Genomic DNA, 21,505 nt, shown 5'->3' with positions numbered 1-21,505 from the left:
AATCATTCTAAAGTGATACCACTGCATCACTATGTACCTGATAATTATTTACAATTTTAATTTGCCATAAAGTTTTCAAAAATAAATTTTGAAAAATAAATCTTGGAAATTAAAATACCACCTTAGGTATGAAATACCACATAGGGAAATTTTAAAATACAATTCAGCTATAATGAAGAAAGTATGTATAGTCAGGTAAAAAATTTGTAAGTTGGAAGACAGTGCTGAGGAACAGAACAGGCATATAGAAATTTGTTAATAAGAAATATTAAAGATGACTTAAGAGACACAGGGAATAGAATAGAAATTGCATTCTAAAAATGAAAAAAAGCAAAAAAAATTACATTCTCCGGGAATAAATACAGAATTCCAGAAATACAGAACAGAATAAATGGAAAAGAGGAACTATTCAAAGAGAAAACAGTTGATACTATTTTTCAGCATTAAATACACAACTAATATATCATACTAAATGCATAGTGCTAAAAGAGATAAATATAATAAATTTGCACTGGCTCATTGTTCTGAAACTGCAAGGACAAAGAAAAATATTGTTTAAAGCTGCTATAGAACAAAAAGAGCTTATCTACAAAATAATAATTAGAGAAGTCATAATTGTCATCAGTGACAATATCTTCTGGACAGCGGTGTAATATCTCCAGAATACTGAAGGTTAATCACAGGCAGACTGGATTTCTATACCCAACTAAACATTCATTCAAGAGTGAGCGCGCAACAGATATATTTGAACATATACCAAGAATAAGAGAATCTGCTCTTAAAAGATGTACTTCACTCAGAAAACAAAAAAACTCAGAAGGAAGGAAGTGAATACATAAAGCAATGGCAAGCTTTACCAAATATACCAACTTAATTTGGTAAATTGAGTAACTAAATTTACCAACTTAAGTTGGTAAATTAAATTAATTAAATTACTCAATTTGGTAAATGATGTTGTTATATCTAAATAATTAGTGCCTGTAAAAGATGAATCTTTTATATTTAAAATGTTGAAATAAAGAACAGGGTAGAGCAATGTTAGACAGGATTAAGGAATGTGAAGGACCTTATCTTATTCAAGCAGAGGCTAGAAATACTGCATAACTTTGCATGAAATGTTCAGTTAAATAGATATGTTAAAAATGTAAATGTATCTACTTAATAGAAATGAAACTGATACTTCCAAACCAGGAGAGGAGAGGAAAAGTTCTGAAAGAAAATATTCATATGGTGGAAGAAAGAAAAATAAAATGTAAAACAATGATAAAATAGAAGTTATAAAATAAGATGGTAAAAATAAATTCAAATTGTCATAAATCACAACAAATGTAATAGATTTAATGGATTAAACTTATTCTGTTAAAAGATCCAGAATTTCAAGTTCAGCTATATTGTGGTTATGAGACATATCTAAAACAAAACACAGAAAGTTTGATTTTACAAAGGCAATAGAGTTCGTTACCAGACTGGGCAACATAGCAAGTCCCCAATTCTACAAAAAAATTTAAAAATTAACCAGGCACAGTGGCACACACTTGCAGTCCTAACTACTAGGGAAGCTGACACAGTAGGATTGCTTGAGCCCAGGAGTTCAGAGGTTGCAGAGAGCTATAATAGCACCATTGCACTCCAACCTGGGTGACAGAATGGGACCTTGTCTCAAAAAAAAAAAAACAAAAAACTGGTAGAAAATGAAGCATTATTATTAACATGATATAATTGTTTGTATAAAATAGTTTCCTTTAAGAAAGCAAACTAGGAAATTAGCCTTCTGGTCTGAAGAAGTCAGCATGTAATGGGTAACAGAGAATATCAAGCTAGACACTGGATTGGCATATGACACACTAGGATAGGTAGGTGGTATTATATATTTTACACCTTCATTTATGACCTGAATGCTTCTCAAAGTAACTGTTGTAGTAGCTTACTCCTTGAACTATCTTTGGACCTTATTGACCTGTCAGGGAAATTTGTGTTTTTACATCTGCAGAGTTGCCACAGTCCCTGATTATAGATGTAGAGTAACTGACTCTCCTCAGAGAATTCCCTTTCTTTATCAAAATAAATATCTGGAATAGGAAACTGAGAGCTCTGTTCTGAGGCCCTAGAATGGTTCATTGGTGATAATTGCATGGCGAATTGCATTGTGTCCTCCTTATTTGGGGCATGGATTATCTATTGGACTACCAACATTTAAAAGAATAAAAGATAAGAGTCTTCACAGTATTAACAGAGTGATAGGGTATTTGAATGGAGTGATATACTCAACAACAAGCCCTGTATACTGAGTCACTTTTCCTGTGCTGGTTCCAGGGCAAATGAAAGGGACTCTTTTCCTCTTCTAGATGGAGAGTTTTAATAATCTTTGGATAGCAGAGAAACTCAATAAAGAAAACTAAAAATAAAGAAAAAAATTTTGCTTAATAATTTATCTTACTCCCTTACAGGTTAAGGGCACGGGCTTTATAGTTAGGTTCCTTAGAGATCTGATTCTGGCTTTTCTACCTTACTTGCTGTGTGACCTTAGACAAGTAATCTTGCTCAGTTTCATCATCTATTAAGTGATAGTAGTAACAGTACCTGACATATAGTAAACAACTATTGTAATAATATAATATTTATTATAATCTTAGATTTGATGAGTGCACAACTATTTGCTTTCAAAGTTCTATTGTATATTTGTAAATGTAAATATTAGTAAATTAATGTTTAATATATTGATGCTGATCATATATATGTGTATATAGTTAAAATTATAGGAAAAGGCCTTCTTTTTCTATCTCTTCAGTATTTCTTAGTTGGGAGTATAGGATGAAGAGATGGAGACTTGGAGAAGTGCACAAGTAGAGAGAAGGAATAGGATAAAATACCTTTGATTACTCTAGAGAAAAGAGTCCAAGTGCATATGATATAGAAATGCAATAAATATATTATCTGCCAGAGGAAGACATGAGCAACAAGGGTGAGGCTTGCAGCCTAATTTCATCTCAGGAGCAGTCATGATTCTACAGAAGCTCCAGACTCTGTCCAAAGAGTATCCTCTTGGATGGAATATGAGTGTTGGCAAAATAGCCACATCACAGATGAGTGAAATTCCTTTAAACCCACAGACTTGGAGCTGAACGGGAACTAAATTGCTTCAACCTTTAAAAATATTGAAAAAGATGCACTTAACAGAAGCTTCTTGTGAGAGCCACTACTCTAATCTTCAGGAAAATCTGTCACATCAGCATTTAGCCTTAGGCCCTAACCTGCCTCAGGGTTTTCTCTGCATTGCTTCAGACCTGGAGACCATGATCCTCTGAAAGTACTTTGCACCCTGACTTTGTGATGTTTGCTCAGCCATCTGTCACCCACTCCCAAGCTTCTTGTGACCCAGTTGAGTGACGTTGAGACCGTCAACCCACCTCCAGCTCCACTGGCAGGCAGGGCGCTCGTCTGATCCAAGCTACCAAATCACAAAAAACTTAACTATAATTCATACTTCCCTGTTTTCTTTCCATCACTGAAAAACAAGCTCAGGTGTTCTTTTATACTTCCAAGGCTGATATTTTAATATACGCTCTAGAGAAGCTAAAATGATTCAATCACCTTTTGAACATAGATGGATATGGCAGTGGATGTTCAGACTTCAATGATAAATTGCCACAGTGTGAATTGTCCCTTTCCCAGGTGATGCTGTTTTCAAGCTGATGTATTCAGCTCCCAGGTATTTACTTATAACAGTCTGATAGTGATAACATTTCTCTCTACTGCAGTAGAGATTCTGAGTGCTTCTGAAGAATACGTAATAGAACATACTGAAATGTGAAGTGCAGCCACAGCTTTATTTCAGACTTTTTGCGATTTACTCTATGCCTTTGAGGAACCCTCAAAACACTTGAGAAATATGAGCATGATTTATAGCCAGTTTCTCAAAACATGTTCCCAAAAACTAGCTCGACAACATGTTGTGCACCATCCCCCCCCCACACACACACACGAATTCCATAACAACTCTGGAGAGTCACATTAGTATATTAAAAGCTCCTAGAAAAACTAGGATTAAATTAAACAAAATTAAATTTTGTGGTTTTTTTGTTTATTTTGTTTAATTTGGTGTCTCTCAAAACATATTTGACCATGAAACTTACTATGTCAATTAGAACAATTTTTTTTTTTTTTTTTTTTTTTTTTGCAGAATGGAGCATTCTATAGTGTATGTATGTAGTTCCAATGTAAAACGAAATTTAAGTGTTAATCCTTTGCCCTTGGATTTGGACTATTTAAGCCATATCAATATTGTAGGTTATTTTATGGTTGGGTAAGGAAGTTGATTATGCCAAATGCAACTGTTCTTCAATTACTGTGTGGCTATTGCTCATTAAAGCCCTGGGAAGAGAGCAAGCCGTTAAGGGTATGGAGGCCGTAAATCAGATAGTGAAAGATAAATAGTTGTAACTTAAATTCCTGGCCAGTTCTAAGTTTTTGTGCTTATTGCTGATCCAAGGCAGGATTTATGGTGCCAAAAAGAATATGAGGTCATACATTGTAAATTTCCAAGAACATAATTATAACCACTGCATTGCAATACTTCAGTATTCATTTTTGTTGATCACTGGGCTCAATTCAGATTTGTTTCCAATTTGTATCACAACAGGGATGTTAGTTATTACTGCTTAGGAGTTAATTAAATATTAAATCACAGCTGGCTTGAAAAATTTCAACTGGTCCATTTGCTGTAGAATACAAAAGGGAAATGTAGTAGTATTAGTGTCAACTGGGGTGTATGTGGAGCTGTATGTTTTGTTTATTTCTGTGCATTTTTATTCTTGAACTGTCATTGATGTACGCCTTTTTTTGCAACTAGAAGGTCAAAATTATACTACACACAAATGTCAGTTTTATGAGTGTGTATTATCAGAGTGTGGCCAATTAGCATGCCAAGCATTCAACACAAGTGATTCATTTGATTTCTTTTATATAACATTTTCTGTCATAAATCTGCTTTTATGTATTAATCAACCTTCTTCTCTGTTTTAGGACTTTTGAAAAAACTAACTACTCTAAAAGTAGATGACAATCAACTTACAATGCTACCCAATACAATCGGAAAGTAAGTGCCAACTTTTCATACCAGTCAGCCTCTCTAAAGCCAGAAACTAAAGGATATATTGAGTTTTCTACTTCAAAACGTTTTCTACTAAAGATACCAATAATCCTGTTCATCTGTCAGCTTATTTTAACTATATTTTATTTATATATATTGGTATGTATCTTAATTTAATTTTATATCTAAACATTGCATTTGCCATCCAACTTTATAATATCATGAGAAATGTTTACCCATGAAACTTTCACAAGCAAAATGATTACCCAGACCTTCAATTATACTCTTGCTGGTATTTTTCAGATATTATTAGTTTGATGTTTTTGACTGTGTAGCAGCTCTGAATTCACTTGACTATTTCTTGCAAAATTAAACCAATTTTTATAAGGCTCTGCAATATGTATATGTTACCATTACACTATTAGTAACATTTGATATTCATAGAATCTTAATGTATTTTTAGAAGCTAAAGAGAAAAGCATCTGCTTAACTAGCATTTTTTAAAACTTCAAGATGAAAGTCTAACATTGCCTTTTAAAGATAAAATATACTCCATTTATTTGATAATAATTTCTTTCTAATTTTATATTGTCATTAACATTTCATTTACAATTCTTTAAGAACTATATATATTATCAATGTTCCACTGAAGTACTATTGTTTACAATCTGTGTAAAATGAGAAATCAATAGAGGCTGTCTTCATTCTGAAATTATGTAAGGGCATTTTATTGAGATCTTGCCCTACATCTTAATGTGAAGAATCATATAAGTTCTTAATTTAACAAATTTGGTATTCTCAAGAAGGGAAAGCCTTATTTTTTAAATAGCTTTTTATTAAGCATAATTGACATACAAAAAACTGCACATTTAAAGTCTACAATTTGATAAACTTTGACATTGCTAAGAAGCCTTGAAACTCTCACCACTGCAATGAAGACAGCGAAAATGTCTGTCACCTCTCCCCCAATCCTCCTCCCCATCACTCCCTCATCACCTGCCAAGTCAGCATATAGCCCCTGATCTAGAAAGTTTAACTTTTATAGAGTGGAGCAACTTGCTAAAATTCAAACTCAGATGTTCAGACTTTGAAGAGTAGTAAAATTCTCAACCATTTTTTTTTTTATTTTAATACCCTCACTCTACGGTGTGTTTCTCTCTACAGTTACTTGCATTTTCTCCAGTATAGAGCAGAGAGAACTTAACATTAAGGGTACACAAAACTAATTATCTTTATCAGCCCGGTGTTTTTTAAAAGCAGGCACTAAGATAGGCACTAATCTTTCTTCTTTGGGTCAATACTCAGGGGAAACTGAATTCAACTTGTTTTATCCCTGCTTACATCATGATTGGTATTTGCCACTTATGTTCATATTTCTTATGAAAGTACCCTGGCTCTTTGAAGACAAATTAAAAAGTGTCAATAGCCTAAAAATAGGTAGCTTTTTCAGTAGGAAGTATAACCCTGATTTTGGTCATCTTGAGAACTAGATTTGTTGGTAATTTTTAGCCAGAATTTTGGCCTCTTGACCTCCCAGGTGAGGACCTCCCAGCTTTTTCTGGAGTCTGGTTTCAGCCCATGACCAACACTGGATACATGTGTGCCTTGAGCTCCCATCACACCCCAAAGCAAGTTCCTGCCTCTGACCTTCACCAACAGAACCTCATGCCAGACTTTGCCTCAGGAACAGGCAACCTGAAGCTCTAACTCTGTCTCCTCCCCAGCAGCCAAGCGGGGCTTGCAGCCTGGCTCTGTACATACAGCCTAAACTACAGTCAGTCTTAGTTTTTATGCTACCACCAGAATTTAGTCATGTCCTTTGAAATCTTCCTGGTAGTTGAATTATAAATGTGGAGAAAACTGAACTGTTTAAATAGTAACTTGGTATAAGCTTTTATACTACTATATTCAAAAGGAACAGATATGGAAACATCAGTTGGCTGTCAGCAGCTTTCACTTGCTTGGACAAAAGGCTTATTCCAGAAAAGCAGGGTGAGTGACTGAGAATTAGAGCATCTATGAACACTGAGAAGGCAGAATAGTGAAGCTTCTTATTGAAAGCTTCTCATTCTTATTAAATTTTCAGATACCACAAAGCCAGAAAAAATACTTACGTTCGATGACAGAAGCAATATTTCAAAAGAACTGAACACAGTGGGTGCTTTGTTGAAAGACCCAATAGAACTTAATAGAGATTCTTGGAGAAGTAGGGAGAAATCAGTGCTTTGATTGGCCATAATCAGTATAGCCAATATAGTAATGGAACTGTCCAGAAAACCACTGAAGCATTAGCTGGGTAGACGAAAGTACCCACTCAAAAATAATAGGTACTAATAGTTCAAGTGTTCTCTGACACTTCTGATTCTGTCAGTTCTGGACTTCATCTATATCAATTGACAAGAGGGCAACCAGCATGAGAGATGTGGAACTGTGATTTATAGGAAAAAAGCAGAAGAAATTTGTGATGTACATCTTCCAGAATTTTTTTTTTAAATCATCTGAAGTAAGGATGTAACTACTTGAGAAATCGAGTATCCAAAAGTGTGGGACCATAGGCCCAGCTCTTCTTCTGTACAGCTCCCATTCCACTTCCAGACTTATTGGCACACTGTGCTCTTCCTCACTGAGGCACCAGGAGCCCAGAAAGCTGCTGCTGCCACCCACTCTAGTTCTGGACTCTTTCCTCAATGATAGCTTCAGAGTAGAGGAGTACTTTCAATTCCCACCCTACTTGCCTTCGAGGACACAAATGTCTAGGGGTCTTTGCTATAGGGCTTTCCTACTAATTACTGGGGAAACATTGCCAGAATATAACAAAAAATTCATGCTACAAAGTTAAGAAATTTTATTATAAAATGTATAAACAGCCTATACAGACAGGCCTGATGATAGTGATAGTACAGTCATGCCAATAGTGGACCACATATACGACTGTGCTCCCATAAGATTATAATACTGTATTTTTACTGTACCTTTTATATGTTTAGATACACAAATAGATACCATTGTGTTACAATTGCTTACTGTATTCAGTACAATCACATGTTGTATAGTTTTGTAGACCAGAAACAATAGGTTATATCATATAATGTAGGTGTGTAATAGATTACACCATCTGGGTTTGTGTACCTACATCTATAACGGTCACACAGTGATGAAATCACCTAATGATATATTTATCAGAATTCATCCCAGTCATTAAGTGACACATGACTGTAGTCACATCTACCATTCAATAATCGTACCACTCTTCTTGTTCACTAGGCTTCAGTCATACTGGCCCTTCTCCTGTGCCTCCAGTAAGCCGGGCTTTTCCCCGTCTCAGGGCTTTCTGATTTGTTGTTACCTCTACCTGAAATATTCTTTCCCCACTCTTCATGAGGCTAACTACTTCACATCTTCTAGATCCATACTCTTAAATTTCAGTGAGCATTCAAATTATGTGGGAATTTTGTTTAAAAGGCAGGTCCTGATCCAGTAGGTCTGGGACCTGAAGGGCCTGGGTTCTGCCCTTGTCACAAGCTCCCAGGTGATGTAAAAAAATGCTGCAGATTCATGGGAAACATTGAGAATAACAAGACTATAGATCTAGATTTAAATATCTCTTCCACAGTGAGGCCGTCCCTAAATGACCTTCCACCAATATAATCACCAGCAAATTTCCTGTCCCTGTTCCTGCTGTTTCTTTCATGCTACTTTTCACAACTTATAATTTTATGTCATCTCATTATTTTATTCTGTCTCATAATGTATATACCTCACCTCAATGAAGATCGTTTTTGTTTCCCAGCTCCAGAATTCTATAGTTTCTGAAAATTATTAACACTAGATCCTAACCTACTTTTGTTTTTGATTCCATTATAGTTGTTGTATAGTAATCAGAACAACTATATAGAAATTGAAATCAGTGTTCTTTAGTAAGAGGATGAAAATTTCAAACATTAATGATGTTTGTAATGAGTATGGCTTCATATTTAGAACTGTCATGCACCTACTTTCCTACTGAATGCCTTGATTCAGAGTTAAAATGCAAAATAAGAAATAGAGAAATTATGTAAGTGAATATGGATGCTAGGTTATTCACATACTTCATTTGATTTTCATTTTAGTTTTTACTGGATAATTATCTTAAAAGTATTAAAAAGTTTTATCAAAAATAAAAGTTTCATAAATTGCCAAATGATTTATGTTTTTAATGAACACTCTACCTGTAACTTGGGGCAATGAAAGCCTAGAAATGTGAAGACCAGATACAGTGACCAAAAATATTCTTATTCTGCACACAGAATATTTCAATATTTCAGACTTATCTTAAAAACTCCTGGAAGAATTCATTTTTCACAGTTAAAATGGATTCCATGACTTTTGTGCCAAATGGCTTGTAAAATTAGTTATTTTGTTGTTGCTGAACTTTACTATGTGCCTAGGAGTTTCAGCAGCTCTAAGAGTTTAATATCAAATAAAAATGATAATGTATGCCTGTTTTTGTACTCACCGTGTTCCAGACCTCATGTTTGGTGCTTTCTTTACAGGTATTATCTTATTTACTTAAAGGCCTCGTTAGCACTATATGATATGTATTATGTCACTATCAACAGATACAGAAACAAAGGCAGAGAGAAGTCACCAGACTTCAATGCCAAGCTGTAAACTGAACTATATGTGATGCCTCTTTATATATATGGTCGTTGAGTCACCCATTTTGTAAATAACTTCATATTTGGTCATTCAATGGGTCCCATAAGTCTACCTGCAAAGGAGGTACACTGCAAAGGAGGTACTACCGCACTCTGAGCCTTATCTTCTTAGCTTTGTGTCTTGGATAAAAGCAATGAAAACCTAGAAATCTGAATGGGTATTTTTAAAAGCTGTTCCTTCATAGAGTATGGTCAAACAGAAAGATTGCTGGACTAGGAATCAAGAAATCTAAGTGTCTATGCAAAGCTAAATAAATCCCTTCTTCTCTATGGGCTTCAGAGGCCTGAAGGGTAACATGTGGCTTTGAGATGTGAGGTGACTTGCCAAGGGTCATTAATAGCTATGACATAAAAGCAAGCTTCATGGACAAATAATTTTGGAGGACTCTGTATACAAGTTAAAGAAACACTACTAACTTATCATTTCTTTTTCCAGATATAGTATCAGTCTCATGTTTATCTTTTGTATCATTTAACTTTTTGCTTATTTTTCCAAGTTTTCTCAACTAGAATATAGGCTCCTTGAGGGCTGGATCATGTCTTGAATGTTGCTCATCTCCTTCATTGTGCCAAGACAGTATGGCACAGAGGATTGTTTGCAAGCCTTGGAACTAGACTTCAGTTTTGATCCTGGCTCCTCCACCCATTCACTAACTGACCATGAGCAAGTCATTTCATGTATCTGAGCCACATTTTTCTCATCTGTAAAATGGAAATAATAATTGTCAGAAATTGTTGTGGCACTTAGAACTAGATAGCCTTCAATAAATTATTACAGTCATTATTTTATTAATAGTAAAATCCAAAAAGATATTTATTTATTGATCATTGCTTATGTTCATCTATATGAGGTTTAGTTATATTACATGAATGAAATATCTGGTTCTAAAAAAGAAAAATATTTTGTAAGTATTTGCAAATGTAGTAATAGTACAATGTCTTAGTCTGCTCGGGCTAACATAACAAAATTTCATGGATGGGGTGGCTTAAACAATAGATGTTTACTTCTCACAGTTGTGGAAGCTGGGGAGTCCAAGTCCAAGGCACCAGCAAGGTAGGTTCTATTCTGAGCCCTCTTCTCTTGGCTTGTAGGTGGCCACCATGTCGCTGTGAGTTTACATGACCTCCTCTTTGCATGAGTTGGTTGTCGGAGGGAAGAACAGGCCCCAGTTTCTCTTCTTGCAAAGGCATTAATCCCATCATGAGGGCCCCACCCTTATAACTTTATCCAACTCTAAATTATCTCCCTAAGGCCCATCTCCAAATACCATCACATTGGGGGTTAACACTTCAACATATGAATTTGTATATGTTCAGTCCATAACATGTATCTTTTAAACTTACAACATCTATTCTTAGGAGATGAGGTGTTTGAAATTGTTTCCATGCTTTGTGACAGAGTCCTGAAGAATAAACTGTTTTGAATCATAGTAGTTGGTTTTCAAGTCAAAGAACTTAGAGCAGTTTAAAAAAGAAAAGAAAAAAGAAAAAAAGTAATGCATTTGCCAGAGTAATAAAGGCATCTTCACATTTGCACAAAGTTATTGAGAAAAGTACAAAGAAATGATCAAATGGAATTTCATTGGTGATCGTATAAGATTTCAGTTAAAGCACAAAACCGCTAATGATATCAATTTAAGAGCCATCCTCCTTCACTGCCTACTTCCTCCTCTACTTCCTTCCCCAGCATTTCAGAATTGTGACTGTTTATGTGCTATGAACAAATATTATTTGCAGTACTTACTCCTGCATGCATGAAATGTTTCCATATTTTTCATTAGTTAAGAAATCTTTCAGTCTCCCAATGTGGAACATATAGTATCTTTTTAAAAAAATAGTCTTTGCTAATGAATGAAGCTATTCTCTACTCATGGGTTGCAGATCTGTTGACTAAAAAATACTTTAAACAATATTTCACATTTGGGTGATATTTTTCTCCAATAATCTAATGTAATTTTTTTGCAAATTTTATTTTCAAGCGTCTAATCAACTTTCTAAATAGTGAAAAGGAAAGCAAAGGTTTCTAGTTGTTTTCGATGCTGGGAAAATTTGGTTCAAATGAAAAGTTTATTATCTGTATGATAATGATAGCTGCTTAAAATCACTCAACATTTCAGAGGTAAAATCTAGATATTTACATTTCTAATGAATGCTGTTTTTGTCATACTTCTGGATTCAGCATAGGCTGTGAGATTTAGTACTAAAACGGGGTGTGTTTTATTTAGAAAACAGTATAGAAAAGAATTAGTCTGACTGAAGTTTGCAAATTTCCTACTATTATTTAGAAGCAGCCCAAGCAACTTATCTAATGTTAAAAAGAAAATTAAGAATGGAACCTAAAACTTGATTCCTAGCCTAAATTAAATGAAATTGATTGTAGAATCTCTGAAAATGAGTATAAAAGCAAAAGTTACTTAACATTTACTATGTGCCCATTCTAAGTGTTTTACATGTATTAATTCTTTTATGTGTATTTAGGCATTATGACACATGATTAAGTACTGCTGTCACCTGCTTTTGCTCAGTAATGAAACTGAGGTACACAGTGATTAAGTAACTAGTAATTATTAGGGTCTAGACTCCAATCCCAGCTGCCTGGCTGCAGTTGGGTGTCTACTTTGGATTATACTGGCATTTTAGGCAGTGAATATTTAAGCAGCTCATCTTTGCCAAACAAGTCAGTCTCTCTCTTTCTCTCTCTCTCTGTCTCTCTCTCTCTCTCTCCCTCTCTCTCCCTCTCTCCCTCTCTCTCTCTCTGTCTCTCTCACTCCCTCTTCCTCCTTCCTTTCCTCCCTGCCTCTGCCACCCTCCCTCTCTCTCTTATATTCCTCTCTACTTCTCTACTAAATCTTTGTTAATACAACAACAGTTCTTCAGAGTCATCTGAAATTTACCTCCCCCACATCTTACTAAACAATTTTACATTCTGTTGAATAGAAGGCAGTTTTATTTTATGAAACAACTGATCTTAACAAGGGAATATCGCAGGACAACTTTTACATGTTTCAGAAATAGATTGTTCAAGATGTGTTTTTGTTTTTCAGGGTTCTCTGCCTCGTAACAGGCCACTTTAATGGAATGTGATATCTATTCCATTTAGCATTCAGGGGTTTAGCATATATTTAATCTTCATTGAAACTCTATATGTTAGATGTTATCAACCAATTTTATAGGTGAGAAAACAGGGGTTAATAGTAGATAAAGGTCACTCAACTATTAAGTATCTACACTAGAATTGGAACTCACACCTGTCTAAATATTTTCCACTGAATTACATTACTTCTGTTAAGAATTAAAAGTGAATTAAGAAGGTGAAGCCCAAAGCTAGTTATTTTTATATTTATTATCATCTACATTCATCATAGATTAATTATATCTAATGGTCACCACTGATGTTAAAGTGAAATTATAAATTATCTATGTAGTATATTCACAATCTTTCTTCCATATTAGCTAGGTAATTGAGGGTTAATGATACAGTAATATTTTTCCCATCCAAGAGCAACTCATGAACATGAAACTAAAGTAGAGAAAACTGTACAGAATATTTTTAGAAACTGAAGTCAATAGTGTTGATTTCAAACATGATTATTCCCAGTAGCATCATTCATTCTGAAGCATATGTGACCTAAACAACTATTGTAATATTTGTATGTCATTTAGTATTTATTGACATGTCTATTTTATGTGTTTAAATGATACTCTTGATAGATTTGGAAAGGTTTTATTTAAATCCTTGCAACTTATTGTGTGGCCCCTGCACTGGCAGCATCTCATTATCTAGGAGCTGGTTGTGAATGCAGGACCCGGGCCTCACCCCAAACCATTGAATCATAATCTGCATTTTATTAAGTTCTCCTTGTGACTGGCATGCACATTGAAGTTGGGGAAACACTACTTTAAAGTACTTCACACATTCTTTGCAACTTATTTTTAATTTCCACAATTATAAAAATAAAACATCTAAAAAAATAATGGTAACCTTTGGTCTATTTTTTTACCTCATTACGAAATGTCAGTGGTAATCTGATTAAGTGCAATAACTGTTTTAATACAGGATTTTGTATTAAAACATCTTAAATGATTTTTAACAAAATAGTGACCAATAAAGTCAGCTGGAATTGTAGGTTATGAGTTTGAATCTTTGGAATTTCAGAGATCATTGAGGAATATGTGTTTTGCACTTGAAAGCTCTTCGTTGCAACCCAAAGATGTAAAATACTTTCAGGCTCTAAATTATTCATTCCTTATTGCCCATGGTGCAGTAAAAATGTCTTTTTAATATAGGAATTCTTTCCTCTGCAGAGTAGTGCGGGACTGTATAGAAATCACCAAATAATGGTGGGCGCCTGTAATCCCAGCTACTTGGAAGGCTGAGGAAGGAGAATCGCTTGAACCCAGGAGGCGGAGGTTGCAGTGAGCCGAGATCATGACACTGCACTCCAACCTGGGCACAGAGCAAGATTTAGTCAAAAAAAAGAAAAAGAAAGAGAGAGAGAAAGACGAAGGGAGGGAGGGAGGGAGGGAGGGAGGAAGGGAGGAAGGGAGGAAAGGAGGAAGGGAGAGAGGGAGGGAGGAAGGAAAGGAAGGAATCACCAATCTGTATTTTTCCTACTGAATTATCAACACTCAACACAGACTAGTTTTGATCACTGATGTGTATGGCATTTCCCACACCAAGCAATTCTCCAGTTCTCTGTGGACACCAGCTGGGTGCCCTACAATTTAACTCAATTTTGACACATCTACCTGAAGTTAGAATCAGATCCCACAGGTTCAGGGCTCAGTCCTACAAAACTATCCCCCCTCTTCAGATGCCAGCCACAAGTCCAGGCCTCCTGTACTTCTGACTGACCACCTACAAATTGGGGCTTCCTATCACTCCCTCTTGAGGCTCAATCACTTGCTAGAATGGCTCACAGAAATCAGGAAAACACATTAACCAGTTTATTATAAAGGATATTACAAAGGATACAAATGAGCAGCCACATGAACAGGTACAAAAGGAAAGGTGTGTGAGAAGGGATGCTTCCATGTCCTTGCTGGGTGTGCCACCTGCCCAGCACTTCCGTGTGTTTGGCAACATGAAAACTTTCCAAGCCTTGATCTTTTGGGTTTTTATGGAGTCTTCATTATATTGGGCTGATGGATCACATCATTGTCCATTGCTGATCAACTCAACCTTCAGCCTCTCTCCCCTCCCCAGAGGTCAGGGGGTGAGACTGAAAGTTCCAACTCTAATCACAAAGTGGTTCCCTTGGCAACCAGCCCCCATTCTGAGGCTATCCCAGAGCCCTTAGCCATAAGTCATTTCATTAACATACAGAAAGACGCTTATCACTTTGGCAATTCCAAGGGTTTTAGGAGTTCTGTGCCAAGAACTGGATGAAGGTCAAACATGTATTTCTTATTATAAATCACAATATTTCACAGGGATAGTAAAAATTACCATGCAATCTGAAACTGTGCAAAACAGTCTTAATAATCAATGGGAAACATTATGATTGTTCTTACAAAAGGTCTTTTAAACCTTTTGTCCAAGCATTAAATACTGTTAATGTAGTTTACAAATATATAGGAAAATGAAAAAACTGGTAAAACTAATAGTTTTTTTTGTATATGGTAATATTAAACATTAGAAACATTGAGAATTAAGGCTTATTTTAATTAAAAAAAAAATATCAAGGTTAGGTTGAACAATGCTTGCCTTCTTTTCATGATATGTTGTTAAACAGTGTGAACATCTTTTCTGTGCATTAGTGAATTGTCATTTTCCTTTTAAGTTTAGATCCACTTCCAAATTTTATCTTTTGTGCTTTCAGTGTCATGAGGTATCTCTGAAAGTTCCTTTAATGTGAGGTTTATTGCCAGCAACTTCCTCTGGGACATCTTCGTTCTTTTCATCACACTTTCCTCATTTATGTATATAATTTTGCCTTCACTAAGTCCTCTGGAAGCTTATCTAGAGTCTTTCTAGTAGTAGCAGTGTCAGCATTTCCATGGGCAGCAATTTTTTCTATTATTCCATTTACATTAGATTCAAATTTATTTTGTACAATATGCTTGTATTAGTCAGGGTTCTCATAGGGGAACAGAACTAATAGGAGATATATATATATATGTGTGTGTGTGTGTGTGTGTGTGTGTATGTATACACATATATATAAGCTTATTAAGTATTAACACGATCACAAGGTCCCACAATAGGCTGTCAGCAAGCTAAGGAGCAGGGAAGCCAGTCCTAGTCCCCAAACTGAAGAACTTGGAGTTTGATGTTTGAAGGCAGGAAGCATCCAGCACTGGAGAAAAATGTAGGCTGGGAGGCTAGGCCCATCTCACCTTTTCACATTTTTCTGCCTGCTTTACATTCGCTGGAAGCTGGTTAGATTGTTCCCACCAGATTAAGGGTGGATCTGCCTTCCCCAGCCCACTGACTCAAATGTTAATTTCTTTTGGCAACACCCACACAGACACACCCAGGATTTATACTTTGTATCCCTCAGTCCAATCAAGTTCACATTCAGTATTAACCATCACAGTACTAAAAGTTTATTCTATGCTGTATGCATATTACCTATTGTTACTTTCTGCCATGATGCTTGAATGTTTTAAACTGTATATTTCATGTCATATTTCATCTAGAACACAGGTAAAGAAACTGCATGATCACCAGTTGTAGCATGAATAGCCTATTCAAAAGTCTGTGTAAGATAATGCACTTTAAAAGTTGAAATAACTCCTTGGTCTATAGGCTGGATTAATGACGTTGTCCTTGGTGATATAAAACAAATTTTCACATTTTAATTTCAATCTCCAAGAGAATTAGGGTGACCAAGAGCATTATCCAATAGTTGTAGTGCTTTAATGGTTAAATTATTTGGTGTATAGTATCCGTCTACTGCTGAGAGACAGGAAGGCAACACATATTTTGCTGTCTGTGTTGCCAAATAACAGATGGGCAATGACCAATCCTTGACAGACTTTGAAGGAAGTGATGTGACCGGTTACTGATCACAATGTGCATCTATTATTCACATTGTGATATGTGGACTGAAGAAACTGAGATGCAGTTACTCAGTTAAGGTAACTGAAATTTGAGCCAGGTTGTTGGGAGACTAATGTTGTTTAATAAAACATGACAACTGAAATGTGCACACATTGGAATTGTGCAAGGTGACAACCACCAAGACTAACTTCAGTACATGTTTTTATAAAAAAGAAAAAAGAGAGAGAAACCTTAATCATATAATTTTCATTAAATACCTTCTCTAACTTCTGCCTCTGAACATAAATCTATAATTTTTATTTTAAAAAATTCCTAGTATTTATGACTCCCTGCTGAGTACACAACCCCAAACTATTGATAGAGACTTTTATGCAATTCTAAAAAATTTATTGACTGCATTATATATGTAAGACCCAGTACTAGACTTCTTTTTTTTTTTTTTTTTTGAGAAACAAACTCTGTTACTAGATCTCTCACATATATGGATTCCTGCCCCCGCAAACACACATCCACAGAGTAACACAGTTGTGTACACTTGGCATCCCAGGAACATAACCATCCCTACATACGAGGGGCCTCAAAGGATGTTGAAACAAATTTAACCAGTTTACTGATAATAAGAGGAAAAATGTACTGAACATGTATTTTATGACAGGTGCTGTGCTACGTTCTTAACATTTCATTTTAGAGTAACTGCACAAGGCAGGCATTATTAGTATCCTCACTGTAAATATAAAGAATCACTGGCTTAGAGAGAATTTCTATGATGTGTCAATATAAAAGGAAAAATTTTTACTTAAGCAACACTTTCCTAAGAGCTGTTACTCAAAATTGAATGCTGTGTTTCACCACAACTGGTTCTAACCAGCTGAATCTGTTAATGTGATGAAGTTTGAATGACCCTGGTCAGAATCAGACTGGTCCTAATTGCATTAGATTTTCTCCTGACCCATGGGCAATAGTACTTGATTTGTATAGCTGCACACAGACTTGTGCACTCATCCCACCTTCTCCATAATGCAAATTTTCAACCCTTAGTGAGTATAATCATCATGACCCACTATCACCAGCCCTCCTTTTGTCACTGATTTTTTTCTCCTCAGCGTGCTACTCAGTTAATTTCTTCTCTCATGTATTCCCTTGCCTGTCAGATAAATAAAATCTGCTTCGTTTTTTGAGCTGTGGTGGTCTGTGTTTAATTTATTGATACCCAAGATAATACAGTTAGTAAGTTACAAAGCTGGAACACGAATCCATTCTAACTGACTTCAACCCGTATGCTTAATTTCTGTGTTCAATTGTTAAATAAATAATAGAAGGAAACTGCATTCAAGCTAACTAGTTTTAACATTAAAAAAAGGATGCTGACCAGGTACAGTGGCTCACGCCTGTAATGCCAGCACTTTGGGAGGCTGAGGATTACTTGAGGTCAGGAGTTTGAGACCAGCCTGGCTAACATGGTGAAACCCCATCTCTACTAAAAATACATAAATTAGCCTGGTGTGGTGGCGGGAGCCTGTAATCCCAGTTACTCGGGAGGCTGAGACAGGAGCATCACTTGAACCCAGGAAGTGGAGGTTGCAGTGAGCTGAGATTGTGCCACTGCATTCTAGCCTGGACGACAGAACAAGATTCTGTCTCAACAACAACAACAAAAAAAAGGATGCTAATTCTACAAACTTACTCCACCTAACTCAAATTCATTTTTCCCTTTACATTGGTAGAATCTTCACCCCTGGGGGTTCCTTCCTATTATAATAATATAATAGGAATAGTAAGAACAGTGTAATAATAATTTCAACAACACCAACACCAGCTGCAATGTATCTGGTGCTTACTCTGTGCCAGGCCCTTTTTTCCCAGCTATCTCAAACTGGGCATTGAAGTGTCTTGTTGCCTTGTGATAACTTCAATGTACATCATACGATTCCTTTCTGTAGATCTGGAGTAAAGCCAGCTAAGTATGGACTGGTCAGGATTGTGACAAACTGCAGGCAAACTGAAGAACTGTGCCCATTTGAAGGCAGCAACTGTTAATCCACTTCCATTACTCGTCATGGAAGAATACAGACCCAGTATTGACAGATCTTTCTCTTTTTCAAGAGGCATCAAAAATCTGGGTCATTATGTAAAATTTTAAATACTTAAATAATTTAACACTTTCTAAAATACCACTGTATAAATCAAACAAAACACATCTGCAGGCTGAAATGAGCCCTGTCCATAGAACCTGCTAAGAGGCAGGATAATACAGTGAATCTCTACTGTCTGCATTTAATTCCCAGGGTTATTTTGTGTGACCTTGAAGAAGTTAGCCCCTTTAAGCTTCAACTTTCTTATGTGTAGAATGGGCTTTAAAATATTACACATCTTAAGGAGTTTTTATGAGGAAGAGAATTGGTTTTTTTTCTTTACTCTCTAAAATGCTTAATAAAATACCTAGCATTTTATCAATGTTTTTCTTTTTATTGTTTCTCCCAACTCAATCATCCCCTGGTCCTGCCTTCTCTACCCTTCTCCTTACCCCATGACAGTTATATTCACTTGTTCCAAGGATACACACTCTGAACATCTGGCTACAAAGAACACCTAAGTTGTAAACAAATGAAAAATTATTTTGTTGTTTTCAATGGCTATTAAATAACAGATAAATTAAGAAAGGGAAAAAAAAACTATATTTATTTTACCAAGTTAAACCACTTATTTGATGGTATTAAATCATTTGAACTGGTAAATTAATTTATATAATATTATGTTGTCACCACATGAATAATTTTTATTTTGGTGAATTTGGGATATGTGGCTTTTTCAGAACGTTTTGCCATCTAAACTTTTAAAATGTCTAACTAATGTATTTAACTTTTCAGTTTATCTTTATTAGAAGAATTTGACTGTAGCTGTAATGAACTGGAGTCACTACCTTCTACTATTGGCTACCTTCATAGTCTTCGGACATTAGCAGTTGATGAGAATTTCCTTCCAGAATTACCCAGAGAAGTGAGAAATATACTTGTTTTCTATTTATTAACTTTTAATTAATCTGTTTTGGAATGAAATCTTAATGGGTAGAATAGCAATGTAGATTCATGAGTTGAGCTGTGAATAATATTGGAATTATCTACATATATATTTGCTAATTATTCTATTTATAATGGCAAGTTCTTATATTTGACCCAGAAAATGCATTTGACTTAAATCTCACATGCAAATAAAAGTAAGAAAATATAAGTCAATTCATGCTAAGAAATATCATTTAAAGTCACTTAATTTCTATCTTTTGGTTTTCAGAATAGTTATAAATAATATTTTGGAGTAATTACATTTTTATTTCTGTAGCAAACTTTTTAAATGTACATATGCTTTTTAAAGTATCATGTTGCATTATAATATTAGTTTAACTTCCGAATCCACCAAGAGATTCTGTTAATTTTTACATCTAAGTGGTATTTTAATTACTAATATCAAAAAACTATGAAGTGTATTTTTTTAATTTACTTTGTGCTCAAGTTTGCTGTATGTGAAGTACATTTTCAATTGAGCATTTTCTACTAAACACTCTTATGATGATACAACAATAAACAATACATAATTATTTTAGAGCCAAAATATATATTAAAAATGACAAAAAAAACACTGTAATGTGAAGCAAAACTAAGTTTGCCTAGGAAATGTCAACAATATTGTATTTTTTGAGTGTGTATGATCTTCTGTTATAAACAAAGATGTATTAGTACTCACTTCGACAGACAAAATTATATGATATATGAAAACACTAATGTTAGCAAGTATTTTAAGCATAAAATTATAAAGAAAATTCTTCATTTTTAATATGTAAAAGAAAATCTAGTATAAATTGCCTTAATATCTAAAAGAATTTATATAATATACATATATTTTAAAGAGATACATTATAAAAATAAAACAATGCACATATTAAAAGAAAGTTAAAAATAAGAAAATCTATTACTTAAATTGTTTTAAAAATTAGAAATTTTAATATTAAAAATAGTATTGTGCTCTGATTTTTTTAACCTATTTTATTTTGTTACCTACAGATTGGAAGTTGTAAGAATGTAACAGTCATGTCTCTACGCTCCAACAAATTAGAATTTCTTCCTGAAGAGATTGGACAGATGCAGAAACTAAGAGTCTTAAATTTGAGTGACAACAGGTATTTTTACAACATTTCACAATCATATATTAGTTATTTGCTGAAAGCAAATTATAGTTTTTTTGCCTACAGTTTTGATAACATTTTCTGCCTTTCATAGTATACGGAATGCAAATACTGATACTTTCTTTAAAATAGCAGAAGGTAAATTATTTTTTAAACCAGGTATTTCAAAATTATGTTATTTGATTATATCAAAAGCATATGTAATGTATTAAAATTATATAAATATGAATCACACAAATTTATACACAAAAGGCTTCCCATATGCAGAAAGCATAATAATATGAAGACATGGAAAATAACTATAATAAAAATATATAAAATATATTAATAAAAATGTGCGTATGTATGTATGTATGCACACATATGTGTTTTCATGTCTATATTTTGGTCTCCAACAAATTAACTGGGCAATGTGTATATTTTCAATTTCATCAAAGTGCTAGTAAGAATACTGACAATGAAATGGCTATTTAGTCATGTTTAGAGCAGGATGAACAAGGAAAGGATAGATCCTTTACTTCTAATAATGGCATTAT

The 21,505-nt window shown here is 34.7% G+C and overlaps 1 protein-coding gene across 10 annotated transcripts in view; it reads left to right on the top strand.

Annotated features, from left to right (window-relative positions):
• The window catches only part of LOC105498361 (leucine rich repeat containing 7), a 571,142-nt gene that overhangs the window by 417,037 nt on the left and 132,600 nt on the right, over positions 1-21,505 (top strand). For all 10 annotated transcript variants that reach the window (XR_011619899.1, XM_024798135.2, XM_024798136.2 and 7 more), the window contains exons 11-13: positions 5,023-5,095; positions 19,660-19,789; positions 20,848-20,963. Coding sequence is in view for 9 of the 10 variants with exons in the window: in XM_024798135.2 (XP_024653903.2) it covers positions 5,023-5,095; positions 19,660-19,789; positions 20,848-20,963 (319 nt within the window). In the remaining variant the exon portion in view is untranslated. The remainder of the gene's footprint in view (positions 1-5,022; positions 5,096-19,659; positions 19,790-20,847; positions 20,964-21,505) is intronic.

The sequence above is a fragment of the Macaca nemestrina genome, chromosome 1 (genome assembly GCF_043159975.1).
Source record: "Macaca nemestrina isolate mMacNem1 chromosome 1, mMacNem.hap1, whole genome shotgun sequence".
Lineage (NCBI taxonomy): Eukaryota > Metazoa > Chordata > Mammalia > Primates > Cercopithecidae > Macaca > Macaca nemestrina.
The sequence above is the reverse complement of the archived record's forward strand: the minus strand, read 5'-3'. Positions and strand labels throughout refer to the sequence as shown.